General features: G+C 31.2%; 3 protein-coding genes across 3 annotated transcripts; all 3 read left to right on the forward strand.

The window, feature by feature from the left end:
- Positions 1–1,577: 1,577 nt before the first annotated feature.
- Positions 1,578–6,373, forward strand: LOC107476213 (serine/threonine-protein kinase D6PKL1). The gene is made up of 3 exons (XM_016095981.3): positions 1,578–1,773; positions 2,967–4,902; positions 5,330–6,373. The coding sequence occupies exons 2-3, from the start codon at positions 3,170–3,172 to the stop codon at positions 6,180–6,182; spliced, it is 2,586 nt and encodes an 861-aa protein (XP_015951467.1). The 5' UTR covers positions 1,578–1,773; positions 2,967–3,169; the 3' UTR covers positions 6,183–6,373.
- A 1,176-nt stretch (positions 6,374–7,549) lies between these two features.
- On the forward strand, positions 7,550–10,447 carry LOC107476214 (tyrosine-protein phosphatase RLPH2). Its single transcript, XM_016095982.3, has 4 exons — positions 7,550–8,153; positions 9,264–9,331; positions 9,450–9,629; positions 10,173–10,447. The coding sequence occupies exons 1-4, from the start codon at positions 7,592–7,594 to the stop codon at positions 10,338–10,340; spliced, it is 978 nt and encodes a 325-aa protein (XP_015951468.1). The 5' UTR covers positions 7,550–7,591; the 3' UTR covers positions 10,341–10,447.
- A 1,125-nt stretch (positions 10,448–11,572) lies between these two features.
- Positions 11,573–23,742, forward strand: LOC107476327 (1,4-alpha-glucan-branching enzyme 2-2, chloroplastic/amyloplastic-like). The gene is given in 23 exon segments (XM_052257986.1): positions 11,573–12,353; positions 13,096–13,586; positions 18,340–18,381; positions 18,384–18,571; positions 18,660–18,758; positions 18,850–18,892; positions 19,093–19,152; positions 19,241–19,321; positions 19,430–19,546; positions 19,715–19,798; positions 20,097–20,218; positions 20,681–20,800; positions 20,933–21,062; positions 21,156–21,266; positions 21,362–21,490; positions 21,571–21,674; positions 21,766–21,910; positions 22,007–22,154; positions 22,265–22,365; positions 22,452–22,529; positions 22,648–22,803; positions 22,892–22,966; positions 23,398–23,742. Coding segments are annotated over 23 exon segments (3,492 nt in total). The 3' UTR covers positions 23,485–23,742.
- Positions 23,743–24,709: the final 967 nt, after the last annotated feature.

Raw genomic sequence — 24,709 nt, forward strand, 5'->3', positions numbered from 1 at the left:
TTTTATAAAAATGATATAATTAATATATACATATATATCAAAATATCTTAATTAATTCATCTATTCGATGGAAAAGAAAAATTCAAAATTTATATAAAATATTATTCAATAATATAAGCCTAACATGATTTACATCTAACAGCAACAAAGCCCTATCTTTTAAAAAATAACATTTAATATTACAAGACATAATGGATGGTGAAATTTTAGATCATACCAACAACTATAAATAAATAAACCTTCTTGGCTCTTTTCATTTATCAGAATGCACAAAATGATATTATATCACATCTAACATACTTAAATAAATAAATAAATAATAGAGCATTGGATGCTATATGATTAAGTACTATTTAACCAGCCAAAACATATCATGTCATGATTTTTTTTAAAAAAAAATTATTTTCATACATGAAAATGAAATTTTCAAATAAAAATCAAAACCTTTTTTTTTATATATTATTATATTATATTTTGTCTTTAATCACAACACATTCACATGAGAGTGCAGATAGTGTTTATTAATATATATAGTTTTTGTTTTGTTTATTTTTCATGTTCCACCAAAAATATCACATTCACATGGAGGGTGTACCAAAAAATTTCTACTACACTTTTCCCTTCATATATTGTGGTTATAATTGGGTTTTATTTATGAGTATGTTTGGTTTATAATTGCTAAATCATTAGTTAGTTTAATGGTGAAAATATATATTTTTTAATTCATGTTTTGAATTCAAAAATTATGTTAAAATACAACTTAAGATTATTATTTTATTAAATATAGTAAATGAATTATATTCAATTTAATTTGCATTATTTGAATCATGATTTCACTCATTCACTCTTAAATGATCATACACTAAAGTTTTGATATTATTATTAGTAGATTATTCACTATTTAAAAAAAATCTTCAATAGTAATTAATTATTAATCTTCTTAACTCTTAAATATTTGATGAGTTTGAAAATATGTATTTACTATAACTGGGATAGATTTTAATTTCCTCCACTGAAATTTACACAATAAATTATTGAGGTTTTTTGGAATAAATTTGTAATACTAATCACTACATAGTAACATTATTGGAACTCTTCATTATTATTTATTTTTTCTAAAAAAAATTGAATACTATTAATAATTTGTCAAAGAAAGTCCAACAAGAATACATGAATTAAATACATTTGTTGAAGTTACCTAAAGTAATAATTTATTCAATAAATAATTAAATATACTACAAAGTATTAAAACAAAATTTTGCATATTTAACACTTTCTATTTTTATAATTCAAATATAACAGTGGAAGTAAGGTAAATATAAATTTCTATTTTTTTTAATTTGCAGTAAAAAATTTGAAATAAAAATTTGGTGGGTCCCAATTTGTACAAAATAATCAGTGCCAGTGCTGAAAGCCTGAAAGCCAAGCAGAGAAACCAGAGGGAAAAAAATAATAAAAATAAAAAATAAAATAATAATAATACAATTTTTTTATTATTTTTTCAAAAGACAAAAATAAAAAATGAATAATGTATCTTCTCTTCTGCATCTTCTTCTTCCTCTTCTCTTCTCTCTCTCTCTTTCTCTCTCTAACTCCGAGCTTCCTCCACGTTAGGGTTTTCTTCTCATCTCTCTTATCTTCACTTCCTTCTTCTTCTTCTTCTTCTTCAACTTTGGTTCCGTCATTTTCAACTTTCCAGAACCTTCGTTTTCAAACGAGCTTCCGTTTTCAGCTTCAGCTTCCACCACGTTCCGCATCGCGTTTTGAAAAACGGTTCGTTTTATTCCTGCTAGATCCTTAAACGACGCCGTTTTGTTGTTTAGTTTTTTGTGTTTGCTGTGTGCTTCGTTAGTTGTAGTTTTGGATCTTCTCCTTCTTTGTGATGCAGTTTTGGATTCCGTACGCTGCAACGAAGACACTGCATTTTTGTTGTTGTTGTTATTCATGCTTTGATCTTTTATCCAAAATGTGATTTTTGGATATAGTTCAACAATGGATTCGTTTACCAATATTAGAAGAAAAAGAAAAGTTTTTGAGTTTTAATTTTAAATCACTTTGTTATATATCATTATTTTTCTTTCTTTTTTTTTTTTCAACTTTGATAATGAAAGTTTGGATGTTATAGTTTCTTTTTCTTTTTTATCATGAGCGTCTGGATGCCAATCCAGTTTATGAAGATTGGTGCAACATTATTTTTTTTAAAAAAAAATTTAAAAATAAAATGTAACTATTTCTTTGATTTTTTTTTGTAAAATAGGCATAGACTTATTGAATCGTTTTAAAAATTTTATTTTTCAAATTATTAAAAAAGAGTTAGATCGCTTTTTTTTCCCTTCATTTGAAATATTTACAGTTTGCTTCTTGTTATTGTTTCTATTTTTTTTCTCAAAAAAAAAAAAAAATCAATTTTGATGAGAATATGGCGCTTAGTTATGCCTTTCCATCCTTTTTTTCTCCATAGCATAAAAAGTGTTGTGTAGTGTGTTAGTTAAACTGCAAGTTGGTTCCTGCTTTGTTTTACTTTTCATCTGATCTATTGATTTGACATATTATTGAATGGCCCCGAAAGCAAAAGATGATGATTCCTACTTCATAAATCATAGTACTTTTTTTTTTCTGTGTAAATATGCTGGTCACATTCTAATAGAATTAGATGGTAAATTAAACTAGATCCTATGCATAAATGGATGTCAAAATTGCATTGTGTATTGTACAGTATCCAAACATACCTGCGTTTATGTCTTTATGACTGTAGTTTTCTCTTCTTTGAGTTTTATCATATATAAGTGGATGTTTAACTCTGGAGAAGACAATAAATTTAATTGGTTCAATAAATCTTCCTGTTCCTATTAGTTTCTCTTGCAGTTCTGATGATGTCAATTTGTGTTTTCTTTTGATTGCTGTCTTCTTTTGTTCTTGACTTTTACTGGTTTTCTGATTTATTCAAATGTTTCTGATTGCTTTAGGGATTGAACGTCACATAGCTGGTGAAGAAGTGAATGTAGCATTTGGAGTTCAAGTTTGATTTGACCAAAACAATGGTCCTGATTCTAAAAGGTCACTGTCCTTGAATGGTAAGTGTATGGTGTCTGGAGCCACAGTGAAATGAATTACAATAAACATTCTTCACACCAAAGCTAAGCTAGTGGAGCCAACTTATCTTTAATTAATGGGTTCATACAGTGGCACTTGTGAAATAGTTGAAGCAGGGGAAGACATAGATAAAGAGAAAGCTGCAGAGATATATCGATCCAATTCTGGATATAATGCAGCTGAGAAAAACCAGAAGCTTCCTGTGCTGAAACTACAGCATAAGGATCATCTAGATGATGAAATTAATAAGCTGTTTGAGTCAATTACTCTTAAATCTTCATCAAGGGATTGGAGCCTAATACAAGATGGTACCAGCCCAAAGATGAAAAGTACATTAAAAAAGCCAATGACAATGGGTGTTCCTCGGTCGCCACGAGTTGGAGCTTCTGAGCCAGTGACTTTAAAGCAAGCATTAAGGGACATGTGTATATCTAAGGCATCTGAAATGGCTGCTATGAGAAGATTATCAAAGTCATCAGCTTCTCCAAGAATATCTGAGGCTGGAAAGATACATACACTGTACAATTCTGTTGTAGTTGAAGCTAGACGATCAGGGCCTTCTTATGTTGGTAGTAAAGGTAGTAGTACAATGGAGATATCTCTAGAGACAGATGAAAGTAAGTCACTTTCATTGGATACAACATCCCAGTCTCATTCAAATGCTACAAGCACATCATTGAGCCAAAATGTTCATACTTCTGAAACTGCTGGAACAACTGAACACAATGATACCAGGGATTCATCATCAATGCAAAGTGATTCTGCATCTTCATCATGTAAAGTAGTTGTTCAATCACAGCCTTTGGAACCTGCTCAAGTAGAAAAACAAATATCTGAATCTTCTCCTTCTGGTGATAGCAGTAAGGAAAGTAAATTAGACTTGTGTGAAGACGAGTCATCCCCTAAAAAACTAGGAAACAAAGCATCTGTACCAAAGAAAGGTAGGCTACACTCAGGATCTTCCTCTTCTACCTCAGTAAATGGCAACAGAGTGTGCAAAAAGTCGCGATCCCCTCGAACAGTCAAAATGGTCATCAAGAACAAGGGTTTGGTAAAGAAGAAACTAAAGCAGGGTTCAGGTTCTGCATTATGTGATTCTAGATCCAATGATGCAAATAATAAGCCAGCTCCACTGGTATGTGAAAGATGTTTGTGTGCTATAGAAAACAAAGGTAAAGGAGACAACCAAGACATGGGGTCTATCAGGCCTGGAGAAGGAGTAAACTCAAGTGAAGCGCGGTCAGGCTTGGTTTCGACCAGCTGCAATAGTGGCAGAGAAATTACAGAGGTGAAAAAGAATACCAGATTGAAAGAGCAACTTGAATTTTCACAAAGTTCAAAGAGTAGTCAAGGTGATTACAGCAGTAGTACCAGTACCAGTGATGAGAGCAATGTCAGTGGCTCTACTTGTGGCAATAGGCCTCACATGTCAAAAGATGTTAGGTGGGAAGCCATTCGACATGGTCAAATGCGTCATGGAGTCTTGGGATTGAGACATTTTAATCTTTTGAAGAAACTTGGCTGTGGAGACATTGGGACTGTTTATCTTGCTGAACTGATTGGCACAAATTGCTTGTTTGCTATTAAGGTTATGGACAATGAATTTTTGGCAAGAAGGAAGAAGATGCCTCGGGCTCAAACAGAAAGAGAAATATTAAGGATACTGGATCATCCTTTTCTTCCAACAATGTATGCACAGTTTACATCAGATAATCTGGCATGTCTGGTCATGGAGTATTGTCCTGGTGGAGATCTTCATGTTCTACGTCAGAAACAGCTTGGTAGAAGTTTTTCAGAGCCAGCAGCAAGGTATGATACTAAGCATTTCATTTTCTGTTTGGTTAAAAGTATATGCAAATTCCACCTACTAAAACTTAGGTTAGATACATTAGCTTGCATAGTTGATGAAATATGCTAGTTGGCTTGTGTTCCTTCTCATCAATCATCACTTTCCCTAGTATATTCAAATAGGATTTGCTAAATTCTCATGAACGTCACTTTCATGTTGTGTTGTACAAACATGATTTGCACTGTTGCAGCTTGTGTAACTTGAAAGAGTATTCTTGTTACCTTGTAGATTCTTGTGTTATGTACTAGGGTCATACACTCATTCCTTCTGGATAGACATAAGCTACCTTGTTCACAGCATATTGGAAATTGGATTATGAATAATATGATGTTTAATTAAACAAAACTTTTATTATACACTGATGATTATGGTTTGTTATGTGTGCAGGTTTTATGTTGCTGAAGTCCTTCTTGCTTTGGAATACTTGCACATGCTTGGAATTGTTTACCGTGATTTGAAACCTGAAAACATTCTAGTTAGAGAAGACGGGCACATTATGCTGACAGATTTTGACCTCTCACTGAGGTGTGATGTTAGCCCAACACTTCTAAAACAATCTTCAGACATGGATCCTGCCAAGGTTTCCGGTCCATGTGTACAATCAAACTGCATCGAGCCATTCTGCATTGAACCGGTGTGTCAAGTTCCATGCTTCAGCCCAAGATTCTTACCTCCTGCTGCAAAGGCAAGGAAACAGAAAGCTGAACTTGCTGCCCATATCAGATCACTACCACAGCTCGTGGCCGAGCCGACAGACGCAAGATCGAATTCATTTGTAGGCACTCATGAATACTTAGCACCAGAGATCATCAAAGGGGAAGGGCATGGAGCTGCAGTAGATTGGTGGACATTTGGTGTTTTTCTTTATGAGCTTTTATATGGAAGAACACCCTTTAAAGGCTCCAACAATGAAGAAACCTTAGCCAATGTGGTTCTGCAGAGTTTAAGGTTCCCTGATACCCCTTTTGTTAGTTTCCAAGCAAGGGACCTTATAAGAGGCTTGTTGGTTAAGGAACCTGAGAATCGTTTGGGTACTGAGAAAGGTGCTGCTGAGATTAAACAGCATCCCTTCTTTGAAGGTCTTAATTGGGCCTTAATACGCTGTGCTACACCACCAGAAGTACCAGATTTATGTGAGTTTGAGTTCTCAGAGATTACATCACAATCACATGGTAATAAGGGTGGGAAGTATTTAGAGTGTAAAACAACAGGGGAGCAAGTGGAGTTTGAATTGTTTTGAGTTTTGAGACCAACACCCTCTTTTTGGCATGAATGGCATTCTTGTTATTGTTAGGATTCTCTTGTCTATGGCTCTAATGCACCATGTGCCAAATTGTAACAATCATCAAAGCCTATGTTGTAAATTAGTTTTGAATTTAATGCCTTTTTTGAGGTGTAGAAGGTTTAGGATACACTACAACACACTGCATCTCAACAAGTAGTAAGATATTACTGTATAGTATTAACAAAAATAATGTAATCCCAAAAGTCTAGTATTATTTAGATTAGAAAAGAAAAAAAAAGGTTATATTATTTTAATATAGGGGATTTAACTTAACAATCAAAAGTATTCGTGGCTAAGATCAAAGGCTTTTAATCTACATACATTCACTCATGTATGGCCAACTATTTGATTCAACTACTTGCTATGTAAGACTAATTTAAATTAAAAATAGAGTAAAGTATCGTTTTTGTCCTCAACGTTTGGGGTAAATCCTATATGTGTTCCTAACGTTTAAATCGTCCTACTTGTATCCCTAACGTTTGTAAAAGTGATTCAATGTTATCATGCCGTTAATTATATATCATGAACGCTTTAGTTTGAGTTTTAAAAATCTCTTCTTAAAGTTAGAATACAAATGTCTGGGATAGAATCGATGATCCACTCCGAAAAATAGCTCATCAAAAGTTGAAACTAATTCCTACAATATTTACATAATTCACTTTTCTAGGGACATAATTGAATCTAAACATAAATATTGGGTATAATATTAAAATCGAATACATTCAAGTGAGACCTAATTAAAAATGAATACATCCAAGTGAAAATAATTGAAAAATATAATCTGATTTGTTAGTATAATTAATAGTAGGATAACGTTGAATCACTTTTATAGACATTAGGGATACAAATAGGACGATTTAAACGTTAAGAACATAACTTATTCCAAACATTGGGGATAAAAACGATACTTTACTCTTAAAAATATTAGTGGATATAGATAACAATTAAACTCTTTTTAGTGTTAATAAAAAAATCTAACAACCAAAATTCATCATATATATTAATATTTGTTTTTTGGTTCTTACAGTATCTCTAAAAGTATAATCCATTACGATTCAAAAACTCTATTTAAAAGTTTGTTATTAATCAATAATTTACTGCATAAGTATATGCACAATATGCATATGCACAAGATAATATTCGAATTGTTATGACTATATATATATATATATAATTTGGGTCAAAGTTATGACTATATATAAGTTGATCTTGAAGCTTTCATTTGTTAAAAAAAAAATATTGAAGCCCAACCCAAAAATGCCCAATCCAACCCGCATCAAATTAAAAAAAATAACTCTTTTTTTCTTCCTAAATGTCACACATGAACTTGGAGATGCAATGCAAAGTAGTAGCCACCGATAACTATGTCTTCATCTTCAGACACAACAACCACCTCAACCACCTTAACCTCCACGACCAACAAGAACAAGAAGCTCGTAATCTGCATAGGTGACATCCATGGCTACATAACCAAGCTCCAAAACGTATGGTCCAACCTCGAATCCGCCACGGACCCACACGACTTCAAAACCGCCACAATCATCTTCCTCGGCGATTACTGCGACAGAGGCCCCAACACCCGTGACGTCATCGATTTCCTCATCTCCCTTCCATCTCGATACCCAAACCAAACCCATATCTTCCTCGCCGGAAACCACGATTTCGCGTTTGCGGCGTTCGTGGGAGTGCTTCCACCGGCGGCGGGTGGAGAAGGGTTTCGCGGCGGTTGGAGGGAGTATGAGGAGAGTGAAGAGAGGGAAGGGTGGTTTAAGGGAGAAGGATACGAAGAGATGCATTTGCAAGGAAGAAGGTGGGCTGGGAACATCACTGTTAAGGTTAATACCGTTAAAGGAACCGAGTATCAGGGTTCAATTTATGATGCAGCACCCACCTTTGAGTCCTACGGTGTTCCTCATGGTTCTGCAGGTAACTGCTAGTTCTAAACAATCAAAGTTTAAAGTAACTCATGTTCATTGAAACTAAGTTTAATTTTGATGTTGTAAAGCGTTTTACCCTATAGCATTTTACACAATTGTGCAATCACATCCATTGTTTGACTTTACGTAATTAGATGCACGCTGTAAAATGTTTTATATAAGGTGAAAAGTCAGGTGAGGTCGACTTCACATGAAGTTGATACTTGAGGGTTGTTGGATGAAAATTTAGTCAAATCATCTAACGGTTCTTAGATATCAACTTCACGTGAAATCGACTTCACCTGAATTTTCACCTTTATATAATCGTCCAATCACATTAGTAGAATTTTGCTGATGTGACGTTATCAAGTCTAAAATTGCTTTAGACTTACTTTTCATCGAAATTAAATTCAAACTATCCAACAAACTAGTTACAATTGTGTGTCGAGTTAGTTTATATATGTCATAGTCATAGTTTATATGGTACTATGGTAGGATTGATAGTATAAGGTATTTTATATTTGATCGCATGAATGATCATCCAAAAGAACTTATATGATTGGATCACTGTAAAACGTTTTAGGCTGTCCGTGCTTCAAAGTTAAACTGTTATTTATACAACATGCTTTTTCAATTATGTATATTTCATGTAGGTTATGAGGAAATTAGGAGAAGATAGAGAAAAGTGAGCAAGAATAACACAAATCGAGGGAAAATGTTTGGTGCAAGGTTAATTAATAGTAATAATGAATGTATTAGAGAAAGGCCTCTAGAAATCATGGTATAAGAAGAATAGATTATGGAAGGTAGTGATAGTCTTTTGGGATAGAAGAAAATCAAAAATTTCATAGGTAAAAGAAACCATTAAGATAGGTGTAGATTTCTATGGATTTACTTTACTATGATCATGATTTATACATGGGGTTGTTTGATTTATGCAACTAATCCCAAATAGTGAGACAAACCTTGCTTGTTGAAAGTTTTCTTAGCATAAGGATTTTTTTCAGTGCTATGAATGAATACTACTCTGTACCAGTTTGGATTGTATACATAGCCCTTTCTTGAAAATTTGAGAGTTATTATCTTTATCTCTACTTGAGGGGCAATGACTTTGGTTCAGATTTGATCAAGGCTGTTCCTGATTCGCACAAGAAATTTCTTGCCGATTTGATTTGGGTCCATGAAGAGGTGCGGCTTAACTTTGTTTGTCAGCATTTTGAACATCAAACCCTTATTTCCTTTTCAAATAATCGTCGATGGAAGGAATAACTTGCTGTTGAAATTACTCTGTTTCGTACTTGACTAGGACGATGTCTTCGTGAACACTGAAGATGGAGTTGAATGCTGCAAGTTGATTGCTGTTCATGCCGGTTTAGAGAAAGGAGTGGATGTGAAACAGCAGTTGCAAATGTTGAAATCTCGCGATACTCGAGTGCCTAAGGTACCACAGCTAAGTGGAAGAATGAATGTATGGGAGATTCCAGAGGTAATAGCATGCTGTTTCTTTAATCAAAGAATAATACACTTGCTGAGGATTTAGGCTGTGTTTGTTTCAACTTTTGAAAAAAGTTATTTGCATACCTCAAATCTGAGAAATGTTACGGATTTGGTATTATGGGGTGACCAAAGTCCTGTATCGGATAATATGAGATGCTTAATGTTCGTATTTAAGAAGAGTTGTTCTTCCTTACAGAGTTATCGACTTTCCTTCGATACTTAACAAGATGCTATTAAAGTAAGCTGAAAGGAACATACCTAATTGATGCTATTTTTTATATGCATATGTATATAGTTGAAATTCAATCGTGCTAGGTGTACACAAAAAAACAGTCATCAAATCAACTATTCATATAGAATACATGTTCAAAGTACAAAATATGCATTGAAGATAAGTTAAACAATACATGTATTTATATGCAAATATATAGTGGCTGATTTTTGGTATATATAGCATTTTTCTTTGAAATTAACTTTTTCTTTTTGAATTGCTTTTGTAACTTCTGATTTGCACCTTTGATTCTTTTGGTAGGAACTAAGAACGAGTCCAACCATCATTGTTAGTGGTCACCATGGAAAACTCCATGTAGAAGGCTTAAGACTGATCATAGATGAAGGTGGTGGATATGCACATAAACCAGTAGCTGCAATTGTTCTTCCTTCAATGAAGATTATTCGCGATACAGATGTTTTGGCTTAAGTAGTTTCCTACTTATGATCATTTTTTTTCCATCATAATACAATCTTAATCAAAATATTAAGCTTTAATCAAAATTATTATATTCCTCCTTGATTTTGCATATATTAAATTTAGTTGTCTTCTTAGATTGTCAATAAAGCATTATTATTTCACTGTTATAGTTCATCAAAGCCTTGGATCTGAATCCCTTGGCCTTGAAATTGCAAAGTAAAAGCTTAACATATATACGATTTCTTTGGTCAACAAAATTTGGAGGGCAATAATGCTATTTTATTTTATTTTAAATAACATTTTTAACACTATTTTTTCTTCCTATGTTTGGCTAGAAAGTAGCAGAATAGTTTTCAACCTGAGTAATGTTAAGAAATTAACACTACAATAAATTGTTAAACAAACCCATTTTGATATTCATTAAAAATGAGCTTTTGTTGAGTTTAAATTTCGAATATTGTTTCTAATTCAATTTCAGATGTTTTTGTTTTTAAGAGTTTCAGATATTTTTTTTTGTGTTGAATGTTACTTTTTTTTCTCTGTGTCGAATGTTGATTGTGCAATATTGTCTCCAAAATTTTCTCTTGAAGAAAATAAAGGTTTACAACTTGTTTATAATTTTGTATGTTTTGCCTGGATTTTAGATTTTCAACCTCAACACTTCAACCAGATTTGTATCAATGATTTGATTTCAATTCGAGAAGTAGATACGTTTTTTTTTCTTTTTTTTGTGAATTACTCTTGGATTTATGAATCATGCTTAATAGAAATGTAAAAAATAATAATTATAAAAAGTTAGAAGTGAGAAAGAACAGGTGCGAAAAAAAATTGAAAATTATAAAAACATGCGTTAAAATTTGTAGAATGCATGAACATTCTCATAGCTTATTAAAACTAATCTTATTTACATTGAAAAAATATTAAACTAATTGATATAACTTTGAACTTCAGGTAAATTTGTAGTTTAAATAGTTTTGAATTTCAAACAAACTTGGAATCCAAGTAGTTTTAGATTTGCACTTTAAATAGTTTAAATTTAAACAAACTTGGACCCAAGTAACTATGAACTTTAGGCAAACTTGGACCCCAAGTAATTGACAAACACAATCTTTTTCTAGGGTTGTACATGTAACTCATAATCTATTCAAATACTATTAATAGTCTTACTCTTAGTCTCTTACCCATAAATTCATTCACCTTTCTACACATATTTAGGGTTTGGTTGTGTTCGATTAAAAAAAATGGTGGAAAGTTATCTTTGCTTGATGCTGAGTGGAAAGATTCATGGCATTGACCTGAGCAAATTGGTACCCATAGAAGAAGAGGTCGAGGTCGTGGAAGATCACTACTACTCAGAGGAGTATTGGGAATGGAGCAGACCGCCGCCTCCTCCACTACCACCACCTTCGTCCTTCGATTTCACAATAGATCTTCCATCTTGGGACATGCAATTATTCTCTTTGGATTCTAAGATTTTTTTAGTTGGTGGCTCCGACGACAACAACCAACCTTGCTACCAAATCTACGAATTTCAATGTAATGTCGTTGCCACCGCCGCCGCCGACGACGGCGGGAATAAAAAGGCAGAGTTAAATCCGTGCGAGTCAATTTCAAAAGTGCCGGCATACATTGACTTTTATAATTCCCATATTGCTTGTGTTTCCGGTGAAGCTTACTTTCTTACATTCAACGACGAAGAATGGTGTTTTTGGGTTCTCCGGCGTTGTGGCGGCGAGTGGGAACGCTTGCCGCTTAATACTCTCCTGGAGACTCAAGATTCCTTGCGTGTTTACCATGGTTGCCAGATTCAAAGGTCACAATGGCTCTATTACGACAAAAGGCTATTTCTTCCTTCATGGGTTCAAGATTATAATAATTCCGAACGTGTTTTGTGTTGTTTCGACATACAAACTCGGCAATGGACAATGGAAGAATTTGACTGCTTCACTTCTTTCCATTTATGTTTAAACGATGAAGATGGACTGCCATTGGTGCCCTCTCTATTAGTGTCCACTGTTACAGGTAATTTCATACCATTAAAAATACTAATAATGACTTCATATCATTAAAAATATTAATAATGACTAATTAATAAGGTGAAAACTCAGGTGAAGTCGATTGCACGTGAAGTTGACAGTCAAATCATCTAACCGTTCTTAGGTATTAACTTTACGTGAAGTCGACTGCACCTGAGTTTCCACCATATAATCACTTAAATTGTGTTATTTTTATCAAAATTAGGTCAAATAAATTAATTTGACCCAAAAATAGTGAATCAAATTTTGAATCAGTCTAAATTAATATTATTTTTTAAATGACTATAATATCCTTATTATATAAAATCACTAAAATACTCTTATTATATATATATATTAATTTTGAGAATCATAAATTTTAGTTATTTTCTTCTCTATTGTTATAGGGTTAAAATTTAAAATTTTCAAAATTAATATATATATATATATATATAGAATATTTTAGTTTTATTTTATAATAAGAATATTGTAGTAATTTTTTATAAAAAATATTAATTTATATCAATTTAAAATTTAATTTATTAATGCTTTTGCTAAATTGATTTGTCCGATCTAATAATAAAATAATATAATTTGATTGATTATATATATTAAGTTTTAATTTTTAAAAATATCTTTAGAAAAAGACATTTTTAACATCTTTATCTAAGTGGTTCCCTTTTACCAATTAATGATTACAAATCATAAAATCCGCTGATTTCTTAGCACTCCTCGCTGTGCATTTACAGGTCTTGAAGACTACACGAACTATAGTGTGATGCTTTCATACTCACTCTCAAAGTCGAAAAGAGATGCATGTTTCACTGCTGAAAATTATCCATCACGAATACTCGCGATAACAAAGATATTTGCTATGTTGGTAAATCGAAATGGAGTCTGTGTCTATCAAAGAATCAGCACTTACCTTTTATTTAAGAAAATCAAACCCTATTTTACGAGTGTAAAAGAAATTTTCTTTGTTGATCTTGGCGAAGGCAAAACGTGTGCCATGCTCTTTGGCTTTGCACTTCAAGATGGAACCAAGAAAATAAAAAACATCGTCCTTTGCGTTTCGATCTTTACTCTTACCTTAAAGGATGAGTTCGACATCACTACTGCTAATCATGTTGAATCGTGGAATCAGGAGCAAAGATTCTTATCTGTTCGTGTTCTGAGCAGTCATGTCTACACCATTAAAGAGAACTTGGAAGCCATGGATTATGATGCTGACATTCAACAAGTCTTTGTTTATCCCCCACCATGAAGAAATATGCACATGCACAAATGTAATTTTGTTTTGAATTTTTAAATGATAAAATTTATTTTATAATAATATTATTATTACATTTAATATTAATATTAATATTAACTATTAGCCAACGAGCTATAACTCAAATGATAGTATGATACAGTCTTTCTATACTCATCTAAGAAGTTACGAGTTCGAATTTCTCTATTTTTAATAAACAAAAAAAAATACTAAAATTAGTCATTAATATAAAATATACATTAAAAATAAATTAATAATATTTTTATATTTTTAATAAATTAAACTACTTAGTTGTATAAAATTTGTCATCCGTCTCCTTGATTTTAAGGATCTAGGTAATATATGTTAGTTTACAATGAGATAGTCTTTTAGAAATTTTAGTTGATAAATTTACTTAATAAGTTATTTTTATTTTATTTATACTAGCTACATGCATGTTGTATTATATGATTTATAATAATTTTTTAATACTTTAAACTTAATAAATTATATTAGTCCTAATTAACTTTAATAATTTCATGCTCTTACCATGGAGAATGCGTGTAGTTGTTTTTAAATTTATTATGGGGTGACCAAAGTTCTATATCGAATAGTATAAAATGTTTAATGTTTATATTTAATAAGAGTTGTTTTTTTTTTTACCTTTATCGACTTTCCTTATATACTTAACAAGAAGCTATTAAAGTAACTTAAAAAAAGGAACATACCCAATTGATGCTATTTTTTATATGCATATGTATATAGTTGAAATTCAATCTTGCTATGTGAACATAAAAAATCAGCCATCAAATCACTTATTCATATAGAATACATGTTAAAATACAAAAGGATATATATATGATATATAGTAATTTTAATATTCTAATTTAGTAAATTATATACCCAAATATATTGGAACCCTAGTATTTAATAATATTAATTAGTTTTAATTAATATTAATGCTTTCATGCTCTTAGATGGAGAACCTTGATCTGAACAAGGATTTGCAATTTGAAATTTGTGCTTTTTAAAAGTATCTATTCTCATATATCTCTTTTATATTCAGCAAAAATTACAAAGCTTCTCAACGCTACTTGATTGGAGCCTTAATTAACATAATGTGTGTAGTAGTTGTTTTTAATTTCTTTTCTGGTTCAATTTTTTATAATGTTCGCGTTTCTTTGCCATCCTTAAATGATAATTAAAGATATATTATGATGTACGGACACTGACATGGATTCGAGACACGACACAATACGGGACACGCTAATATGTGAATTTTAAAATTTTACATGATACAGGGACACACATATATATAAAATATAAAGTATTTTTTAGGTAAATCATAAGGATATATTTTAATATTTTATTGATATTAAAATATAAATTAATTTTTTAATTATTTTTAATGTCTTATTTTAACTATATCAAGTATTTAAAATATTTTTAGTTTTGATAAATAATAATATATACTATATCTAAATTTATTTTAAGAATATATATTAAGAATAAGATCGGACATGCTGACACATGATGGTATTTAGGTGTGTCCAAGTGTGTTTGAAGAAAAAAATTTTATTTTTTATTGAGACACGAACATAGCAGACACACGTGTCGGACAAGTGTCAGTGAGTGTCGTGTTCGAAATATGTCCGATACGTAGACACAGTAACTTAGCAAAGTATCCGTATTTCACAGAAGATATATATTTTTCACTTTACTTAGATATCATGAACCATGAACAACTATTTTTCACACTAAAATAACACAATTCATAAATCAATTAGCTAGTGAGGAATTACATCTATTTTTTTCATGTGTTAAATCGATGCTAAATACCACACTAATTTATCAATAAAGAGTAATAGTACAATAAAATCATTAAGAAATTATTATGCAAAAAATTAATGACTCCTTGAAAGAAATAATAGGACAATCAAGTCTTCAATTATTACTTTTTAGTCTTCTTTGGTGTAATTTACTTTTTAATTATTTATAGGATACACCGATACACTTTAATTATTTTATTATATAAGATATATAAAATATTATTTAATTTATTATTTGTATACTCATTTTTTTCAGGGAACTTTAATATCATATATATTTATCATGAAAATTACTGTTGCAATTTATTAATACCTAATTATTTCAAACATTATAATAGATTGGAAAACAAACCCATTATGAAGTTCATCATTAAAGATGAGCTTTTGTTGAATTTAAATTTTAGATTTTTTTAAATTGAGTTTCATATGTATATTTTTGTTTTTAAGAGTTTTAAATATTTTTTTTGTGTTGAATGTTGACTGTGTAATATTGGCTCTGGACTTTTTTTTGAAGAAAATAAAAGTTTACCACTTGTTTATAATTTTATATATGTTTTGCTTAGATTTTAGTTTTTCGACTTTGATAGGAGTAAATTTGTATCAATGATCTTAATTCGAAAAATAGATATGATTTTTTTTTGTGAGTCGCTCTTAAAATTTATATATCATGCCTAATAAAAATGTAAAAAATAATAATTATAGAAAGCTACAAATAAGAAAGAACAGATGAAAAAAATAAAGAATTAAAAATTATAAAATATGTATTAAAATATGTAAAATGCATGAAAGTTTCTTTAATTTATTGAAACTAATTTTATTTATATTAAAAAAAGTTTCTTTTATTTATTGAAACTAATTTTCCCTTTCAATATTTTTTATTTTTAGTTAGGTCCTTATAAAATTAAGTCAATTACTGTCAATAAGGATCAAATTAAAAAAAAATTGGTGCAGGAACTCAATTAAAAGAAAAAAAATATAGGAACCTAATTGAAAATTTCGCAAAATTATAAAAACCAATGGAATAATTAAACTTTTATTATATATATACTAAATTTTTTAAGGGAGAATTTTTTTTGTTGCCCACGTATTTTATAACCCAATAGATTAAAAACTAATTCGTTGCAAACCTGAATTTAAGTTAAAGATCGCCGCTGACTAATTAATTGTGCATGTATAATTTGAATCTCTCACATTTATTTAAACAAACTAATAAACTGACAATTTGACCAACTTAAATTGGGTAAGAGAACTCTAATATCATATCATATTTATCATGAAAATTGCTGTTACACGCAATTTATTAATACCTAATGGAAAAGTATAGGGTACCAATATATTATCCGCCAACTTCTGCCAACTTTTATTTATATTTGTGTTTCATGGAAGTGTGTTCGTAGATGTGTCTAATAATTAATATATTTTAAATACATATATAAAGAGACACATCCAGAAAATATATCTATAAAGACACTTCTATTAAACACAGTTATAAAAAAACATTTTTATTAGACACATCCACAAACACACTTTCATGAAACACAATTATAAATAAGAGTTGGCAGAAGTTGACAGATATGTTGTTGGTAACGTAGCAGAACCGATACCTAATTATTTCAAATACAATTAACTCATTTATCCCAACCATATGAAAAAAAAATTGATTTCTTTGTTTAATACTTTATCAAGATATTAAAGCAAATACTTCTATTTATATGTAACATATAAATTGATAGAATTCATTTTTATTATACTATTAGCATGTATTATAGTGTATTATATAAAATTTATTATACTATAATTCTTTGTTTTAAAAGTTATATAATATAGTATATTTTAACTAAGTACAGAACCAAAAATTCTTTAGAATCATTTTAGTTATCTAAAAAATTGACTAAAAAATTTGGATATAGAAGTAAAATGAGTGTTATACTTTAACGTGGTAATTTTTAGTGTTTGTTAAAAATATGGAAGGTACACAAATCGGACCTTTCGATCTGTATTTAAAAAATTTTAAAAGTTTGGAGTACACAAATCGGACCCAACGATTTGTGTTAAAAAAATTTTAAAAATTTGAAGTACACAAATCGGACCCAACGATTTGTGTTGATTAGATTTTTTAATTTTTTCAACACAAATCGGACGGTCCGATTTTTGTACTTCTTAAAATCGGACGGTTCAATTTGTACTCTATACATTAAATTATTTCACATTTTAAAAAAATACTACAATAGATTATAATTTAAAAAAATACTATTGTTAATCCAATATTAAAAATAAAAAAGTGTAAAAAATTATATACCAAATATTTATAAAAATCAGTATTTAATTTGCCCAAATTTAACACAATTTTGTGGGGGGAGAGAGAGAAAGAGAAGTTCATTGAAGTGAAGGTGGCAGGTTTCTGATAGCTTCCACACTTTTTTGTACTTTCAGAATCCAAAATCTCCATTTCATCTACCTCTCAGGTACACTTTTGATTCTGAATCTCTTTACCACCAAATCTGAATCTCATATCTTGTGGGGTTTCATAATCACAAGTGTTCTACTTCATAAACCGATTTTGGGTATGTTGTTCCAATTGTAGCACATGTTTCTTTTTTTATTTTGTAAAATTGACCCTCTCTGTAGTTATTCCTGGAGATTAAGAATATACTTCTTCCTTAACAGAAGAACTTGAAATTCCTAATTTAATAAAAAAAAATGTGCTTTTGTGATTGGGGATTTCAATGTCATGTGCATATGAAGAATCAAGAATGTATTATATTTTTGTGGCACTTTTGTGAATAGAAAATTAGAAATCATAGTTAGCTTAGATAAGATTGCTAATCACATATTTCTTCAAATGTTGTTTTGCTGAATTCATATGTTAGGGTCTTCAATTCTTCATAGTGTTGGTGATTTAATCAAGAAAGTAGCTTAGAAATTTCAGAGAAATTGAAGATGAGAAAGGTTCTGTTTTTCGGCATCTCTTGTAGAATATAGTGCTAGAACTCTTGCTGAGAAGACATTGGTATCCAAAGACAAGAAACTGAAAATGGAAAGAGATGAAGTAGTTAAAATTAAGATCATCCCTCCACCTGGCTGTGGGAAGAAAATCTATGAAATTGATCCACTTTTGCTCACTCACCGCGACCATTTTGATTTCCGGTAACCTCACTTTTAAGCTTCATTTCCTTAAAGTATTTGTGGAATAACTATCTGAGTTGCTAGATCATGTAAATTTATCAAATTACAGTTTCGGACAATACTTGAGATTGCAAGAGGATATCGAGAAGCATGAAGGTGGCCTAGATCCATTTTCTCGCGGCCATGAAAATTTTGGCTTTAGGCAAAGGTATCTAACTTCTTGCTCAGAAAGCTGCTATGAACTTATTTACTTTTATTAATACCAACTTATTTATCAATATTACTACTATTTTTTGCAGTGTCACAGGAATTACTTATAGAGAATGGGCACCAGGAGCTAAGGTATATATGCTTTCATATTATATTCTTAGCTCTTATTATTAAAATTGGTTTCTTTACTTATGCTCAAATTCGATTTAAGGGGTTGTATTATTAAAAAATCTGTTTTGGATGTTCATCTAAAGTTAAAAAAAAAAAATCTTGTTTTTGATGTAGAAATGTAGCTTGATATATGTCTTAAAAATAATTGGATATTTTCTCAGTCAGCAGCATTAATTGGAGACTTCAACAATTGGAATCCAAATGCTGCTGTAATGACTCGGGTATGTTTCGGTTAATGTATGCAAATGATTGTGCTAGTTGGAGCATGTAATCATCTTCTGGATTGATCTTGTGTTTTTGTCCAAACAGAATGAATTTGGTGTGTGGGAGATCTTCTTGCCGAACAATGCAGATGGTTCGCCACCAATTCCTCATGGATCTCGAGTCAAGGTATGCTTATGCTTGTAAGTGTTTTCCAAATTGAGACAGGTTGCTGTGATTTTCTGTTATAGACTGGTTTTCCTCGCAAACTAATAGCTTTCGAAAGTATATGTGTAGATTCGCATGAATACTCAATCCGGCATGAAGGACTCTATTCCTGCTTGGATAAAGTATTGTGTACAAGCCAAAGGTGAAATTCCATATAATGGTATTTACTATGATCCACCAGATGAGGTAAGGTTCTTCTATTCTTCCATGAAAAATCAGAAATATTCTTTTTCTCTGAACATTCGTTGTATACGAATGTCGAATGTATGTATTTGTTTGATCTAATTATGTTTGCTTTTTTCTATTGCCCCTCTTATGTTGTATACTTTTCTTATTCTTTTGTTTGTTAAACAGGAAAGATATGTCTTCAAGCATCCACAGCCAAAGAAACCGAAATCACTTAGGATTTACGAGTCACATGTTGGAATGAGTAGTCCGGTGAGCACTTTCTACCTTAAAACTTTAAGGGGACTAAATTGTATTATTTTGAATTCTCTAAAATGGGACTATTCGATTCATCAGAAGCTTTTATGACAGTACAACTCTAACATGATGCTGAAACTTTAAGGTTTATGTAGGAAAGAAGGAAAAGAGAATAAGAATAGAGATACCCTTAATATGATGAGATTAGATTCGTCACTGTTAAAAAGTGTTGCAACTTACAAGTGTTAAGTGTTGTCAGTGTGAAGTTTGTCATTAATTTTTTCTTGAAATTTTTATCAACCCTGCGGTTCAGGAACCTAAAATCAACACATATGCCAATTTTAGAGACGATGTACTACCTCGGATTAAAAGGCTGGGTTATAATGCTGTCCAGATTATGGCTATCCAAGAACATTCTTATTATTCTAGTTTCGGGTAACCTTTCTCTACCTGCCATTTGATGAATTCCTTGTTCAAGAGCATTACAATTTACAATGCCTCCTCTATCCAATTTTAATAACAGCTATAACCATTCATCTGGTTTCATTACATAGTATTAGAGCTTCTATGATCAAAAAGTCTAGAATTCGATTTGTTAGTATAACTAGGATTAATTATACTCTAACACGATTCTTGTTAACTCCCAAAAAGAAATTTTCAGCATAAGGCAAATGAAAGAAAAAGAAAGCCTATGCAAATTTTGCACAAACCCAAAAAAGACTCTTGCGTGTGGAAGCCATGTTATAGATATAACCATTCATTTGCCTCCTCCTATCAGTTTAAGAGAAGTGATTATATTACATTTACAATAATTTGTTTTTCTTATTGCATTGGTATTTTTTTTTGCCAAAATTGGCGTTCGAATTCTAAAAATGTTTTCTTTTTTGCATGATGCAGCTATCATGTTACAAATTTCTTTGCACCTAGCAGCCGTTTTGGAACTCCTGAAGAACTCAAGTCTTTGATAGACAGAGCACATGAACTAGGCCTGCTTGTTCTAATGGATATTGTACATAGGTAATGAATCTAATGATTGTATTACTATTCTTCTTCTTTTTTACTTCCCTTTTTGTTGATCATTGTCTTCAAGCTACTAATTCATAGTTAACTCCAACTTAGACCTGATTTTTCAATCTCTGGTGAATTTAGCCATGCATCAAACAACACATTGGATGGACTGAACAAGTTTGATGGAACTGACAGTCATTACTTTCATCCCGGGTCACGAGGTCATCATCCGATATGGGATTCTCGCCTTTTTAACTATGGAAGCTGGGAAGTAAGTCCCATCTTTGCAGAATTCATAAACATAGTTCTCATTGATGGGGAGGTATATTTTATTTTATTTATTTATTTTCTTTTGCTTGTGAAGGTGCTAAGGTTTCTACTCTCAAATGCAAGATGGTGGCTAGAAGAATACAAGTTTGATGGGTTTCGATTCGACGGTGTCACATCAATGATGTACACTCATCATGGATTGCAGGTTCAAGGCTATGAACTAGATATCCAACTTCTAAAATTTGATGGTTCCGAATGAACTATTTGCACAATTGTTCAATACTTTTTTGCTCGCTGCAGGCGTCTTTTACAGGAAATTACAGTGAGTATTTCGGATATTCAACTGATGTTGATGCTGTAGTTTACTTGATGCTGGTTAATGATATTATCCATGGACTCTTCCCTGAGGCCGTTACGATTGGCGAAGATGTATGTCATCCTTTCTAAAGTCTTCAGTTATGACTTATGACTATAAGAATTGAATAGTTGTTAGAATTTCTCTTTCACAGGTAAGTGGAATGCCAACACTCTGCATTCCTACTCAAGATGGAGGAGTTGGATTCGATTATCGGCTACACATGGCGATTGCTGACAAATGGATCGAGCTTCTCAAGTGAATATCCTTTCTCATAAGTGCAAACACAGCATATTAAGTTCCTTTATGGCTTACACCTTCAAGTTCAACCATGTCCTTTATCATGTAGGAAGAAAGATGAAGACTGGAAAATGGGTGATATCATTCACACACTCACAAACAGAAGGTGGTCCGAAAAATGTGTAGCTTATGCAGAGAGTCATGACCAAGCCTTGGTTGGAGACAAGACGATCGCTTTTTGGTTGATGGACAAGGTTAGGTTGTGTTATTTATGTGCTTAAAGTTCATTTGAAATTATTAAACTTCTAATTTTAATTTGAAATTATGTATTTGTTCATCTTGTGATTAAGGATATGTATGACTTTATGGCTTTGGACGGACCATCTACGCCGGTTATAGATCGCGGCATTGCCTTACATAAAATGATTAGGCTTATTACAATGAGCCTTGGTGGTGAAGGATACTTGAACTTTATGGGGAATGAATTTGGCCACCCTGGTAATTAATAAGCATATCCTAATTTTGTTTTTATCATACTTAATTTCAAGAACATGTTATGGTTGTTCTGTTCATTCATTCATTCATTCATTGTTCTGTTTCTTTATCAGAGTGGATTGATTTTCCAAGGGAAGCTCAATATCGTCCCGATGGAACCGTAATTCCTGGGAACAACAACAGTTTTGATAAATGCAGGCGAAGATTCGACTTGGTAAGTTACTTCAACCACAAGTTATGCAGTGAATTTCTAGAATCTTTTAAGTTACAAATTCTTCTTCTTTTGCTTTGTTTAACCAGGGGGATGCAGAATATCTAAGATACTGGGGGATGCAAGAATTTGACAAGGCCATGCAGCATCTTGAAGAAAGATTTGAGGCGAGTCGTCGCAATCTTCTTCAAGATCATGATGAACATACTTTTCAAAATCATAGCTAGAACAAACACTACACTTTTGGTTTATGTAATTCTGCTTAGTAGTGAACTATTGATGCAGTTCATGACATCAAAGCACCAATATATATCGCGAAAAAATGAAGGCGACAAGATCATAGTATTCGAAAAGGGTAACCTTGTCTTTGTCTTCAATTTTCATTGGACCAACAGCTATTCAGATTATAGAGTTGGATGCTCAAAGGCAGGGAAATACAAGGTATGATTTGATTTTTAGTCTTCAAGATTCGACGATGTTATCGATTTCGATAGCTTATGATTGATTGATATGCTTGTAACTTTTCCAGATTGTGTTGGATTCAGATGATCCCTTGTTTGGTGGATTCAATAGGCTCAATCACACTGCTGAATATTTTGCTTCTGTATGTGGTTTCTCAACACTTATAGAATTTGTAATCATTTTTTATCACCATATTTTCATATTGTATCATTTCTGCTCCGTGTCTGTGTCCGTGTTCATGTTTCATAACTAATGACTTAATCAAGAGTAATACGCAAATAGGTCCCTGATCTTTTAACTCAATGACAAATAAGTTATTGACTAATTAAAAATACAAAAACATCTCTCACTTTCTAAAACGCAAGACATCTAAGTCTTTCCAGGGGACCTATTTGTCCTCGTATATATTGAACGAAGGAATTTAGATGTCGCGCGTTTTATAAAGTGAGTAAAGTTTTTATATTTTCAATTAGTTAGGGATTTATTTGTCTTCGAATTAAAAAATCAAAGACTTATTTGTCTTTTTCTCCTTAATCAACGATAAACGATCTGTGTTATCTGATAATTTTACAGGAAGGATGGTACGACGACCGACCTTGTTCCTTTCTAGTGTATACACCTTCTAGAACAGGAGTGGTGTATGCTTTTGCAGATGAATAACCAGATCAAATAGCACAAAGAGAATTGAGCTAAAGAGGAACATTAATCTATATACAAATTTCCCAAAATTTTGTACATGTCTTTCAACTTGCTAGTCATATTTATATATAGAACACCTTTTTATTTTTTATTTTTGTTAGGATTTGATGACCTTTGTAAATTGTGTTGCATTAGAAAAGTTTTGTAGCAATGGAAGCATTTTTATATTGTTACTGAGGCAATTAGTTTACTTAGCTAGAAAATTATACCATTTTACCATCTTTGATGCCCTGATTCTTTATATTATTGGCTTAGGGTATGATTAATACTCGGATAAAATATATTTTTGCCTAAAGTATTATTTTGATCCTCAATGTTTAGGTTGAATCTTAATTTGGTCTCTAATGTCTCAAAATATTTTATTTCAGTCCAAAAAATTTTCAAACATCCTATTTTATTCCCTATTTTTTTTAAGCAAATTAAATATTGTCCCACCATTAAATTTGACACAAACAATTCACATATTAAAGAGTCAATAACATTCGATTTTAGACATTTTAGTATATAAGTAAAATTGATCTATTAACAATTATTAATATAAAATTTTTTTCTTTGATTTTGAAACGTTGATGATTAATTTTTAGGATTTGGAATTTTGTATAAAAAAGAAATTGAGAAAAAAAAGTGTTATAATAAGGTTTTGGTTATGTTTTTCTAATACATAATAGAAGATACGACTTAATTAAAAATGTTATTAACGTACAGGTCACTCTTATTCCGTAAACTATTAGTGTCAAATTTAATAATAACATGTTTAAAACTTTATGGATCAAATTAAAATTTAACCCAACCGTTGAGGACCAAAATAATACTTTACCTATATATTTTGTCACTGAAATTTTCAAAAGATTTTAATAATCAAAACATGAAAAAATAATTTGCCACCAATTGATATGCCAACAAACCATTAACGGATTAGTTACTGAACTTCACAATATATAATTGAGTCGTGGACAAAAATTGATAATTTTTTAATCACAAGGTTTCCAACAAACTAGACAAATTAACTTTCATTGACACCAAAAATAAAATAAAATAAAAAAATTTAATAAGTGTATGTATGGATGAATTGGAGGGTTAGTAATAATATTGCTTAAAACACAATAAAATCACGCTATCTAAGACAAATATTAATCAATAATATTATTTATACATTAAATACTTTTAATATTTTATAAAAATATGA

This window comes from Arachis duranensis, chromosome 2 (genome assembly GCF_000817695.3).
Source record: "Arachis duranensis cultivar V14167 chromosome 2, aradu.V14167.gnm2.J7QH, whole genome shotgun sequence".
Taxonomy (NCBI): Eukaryota; Viridiplantae; Streptophyta; class Magnoliopsida; order Fabales; family Fabaceae; genus Arachis; species Arachis duranensis.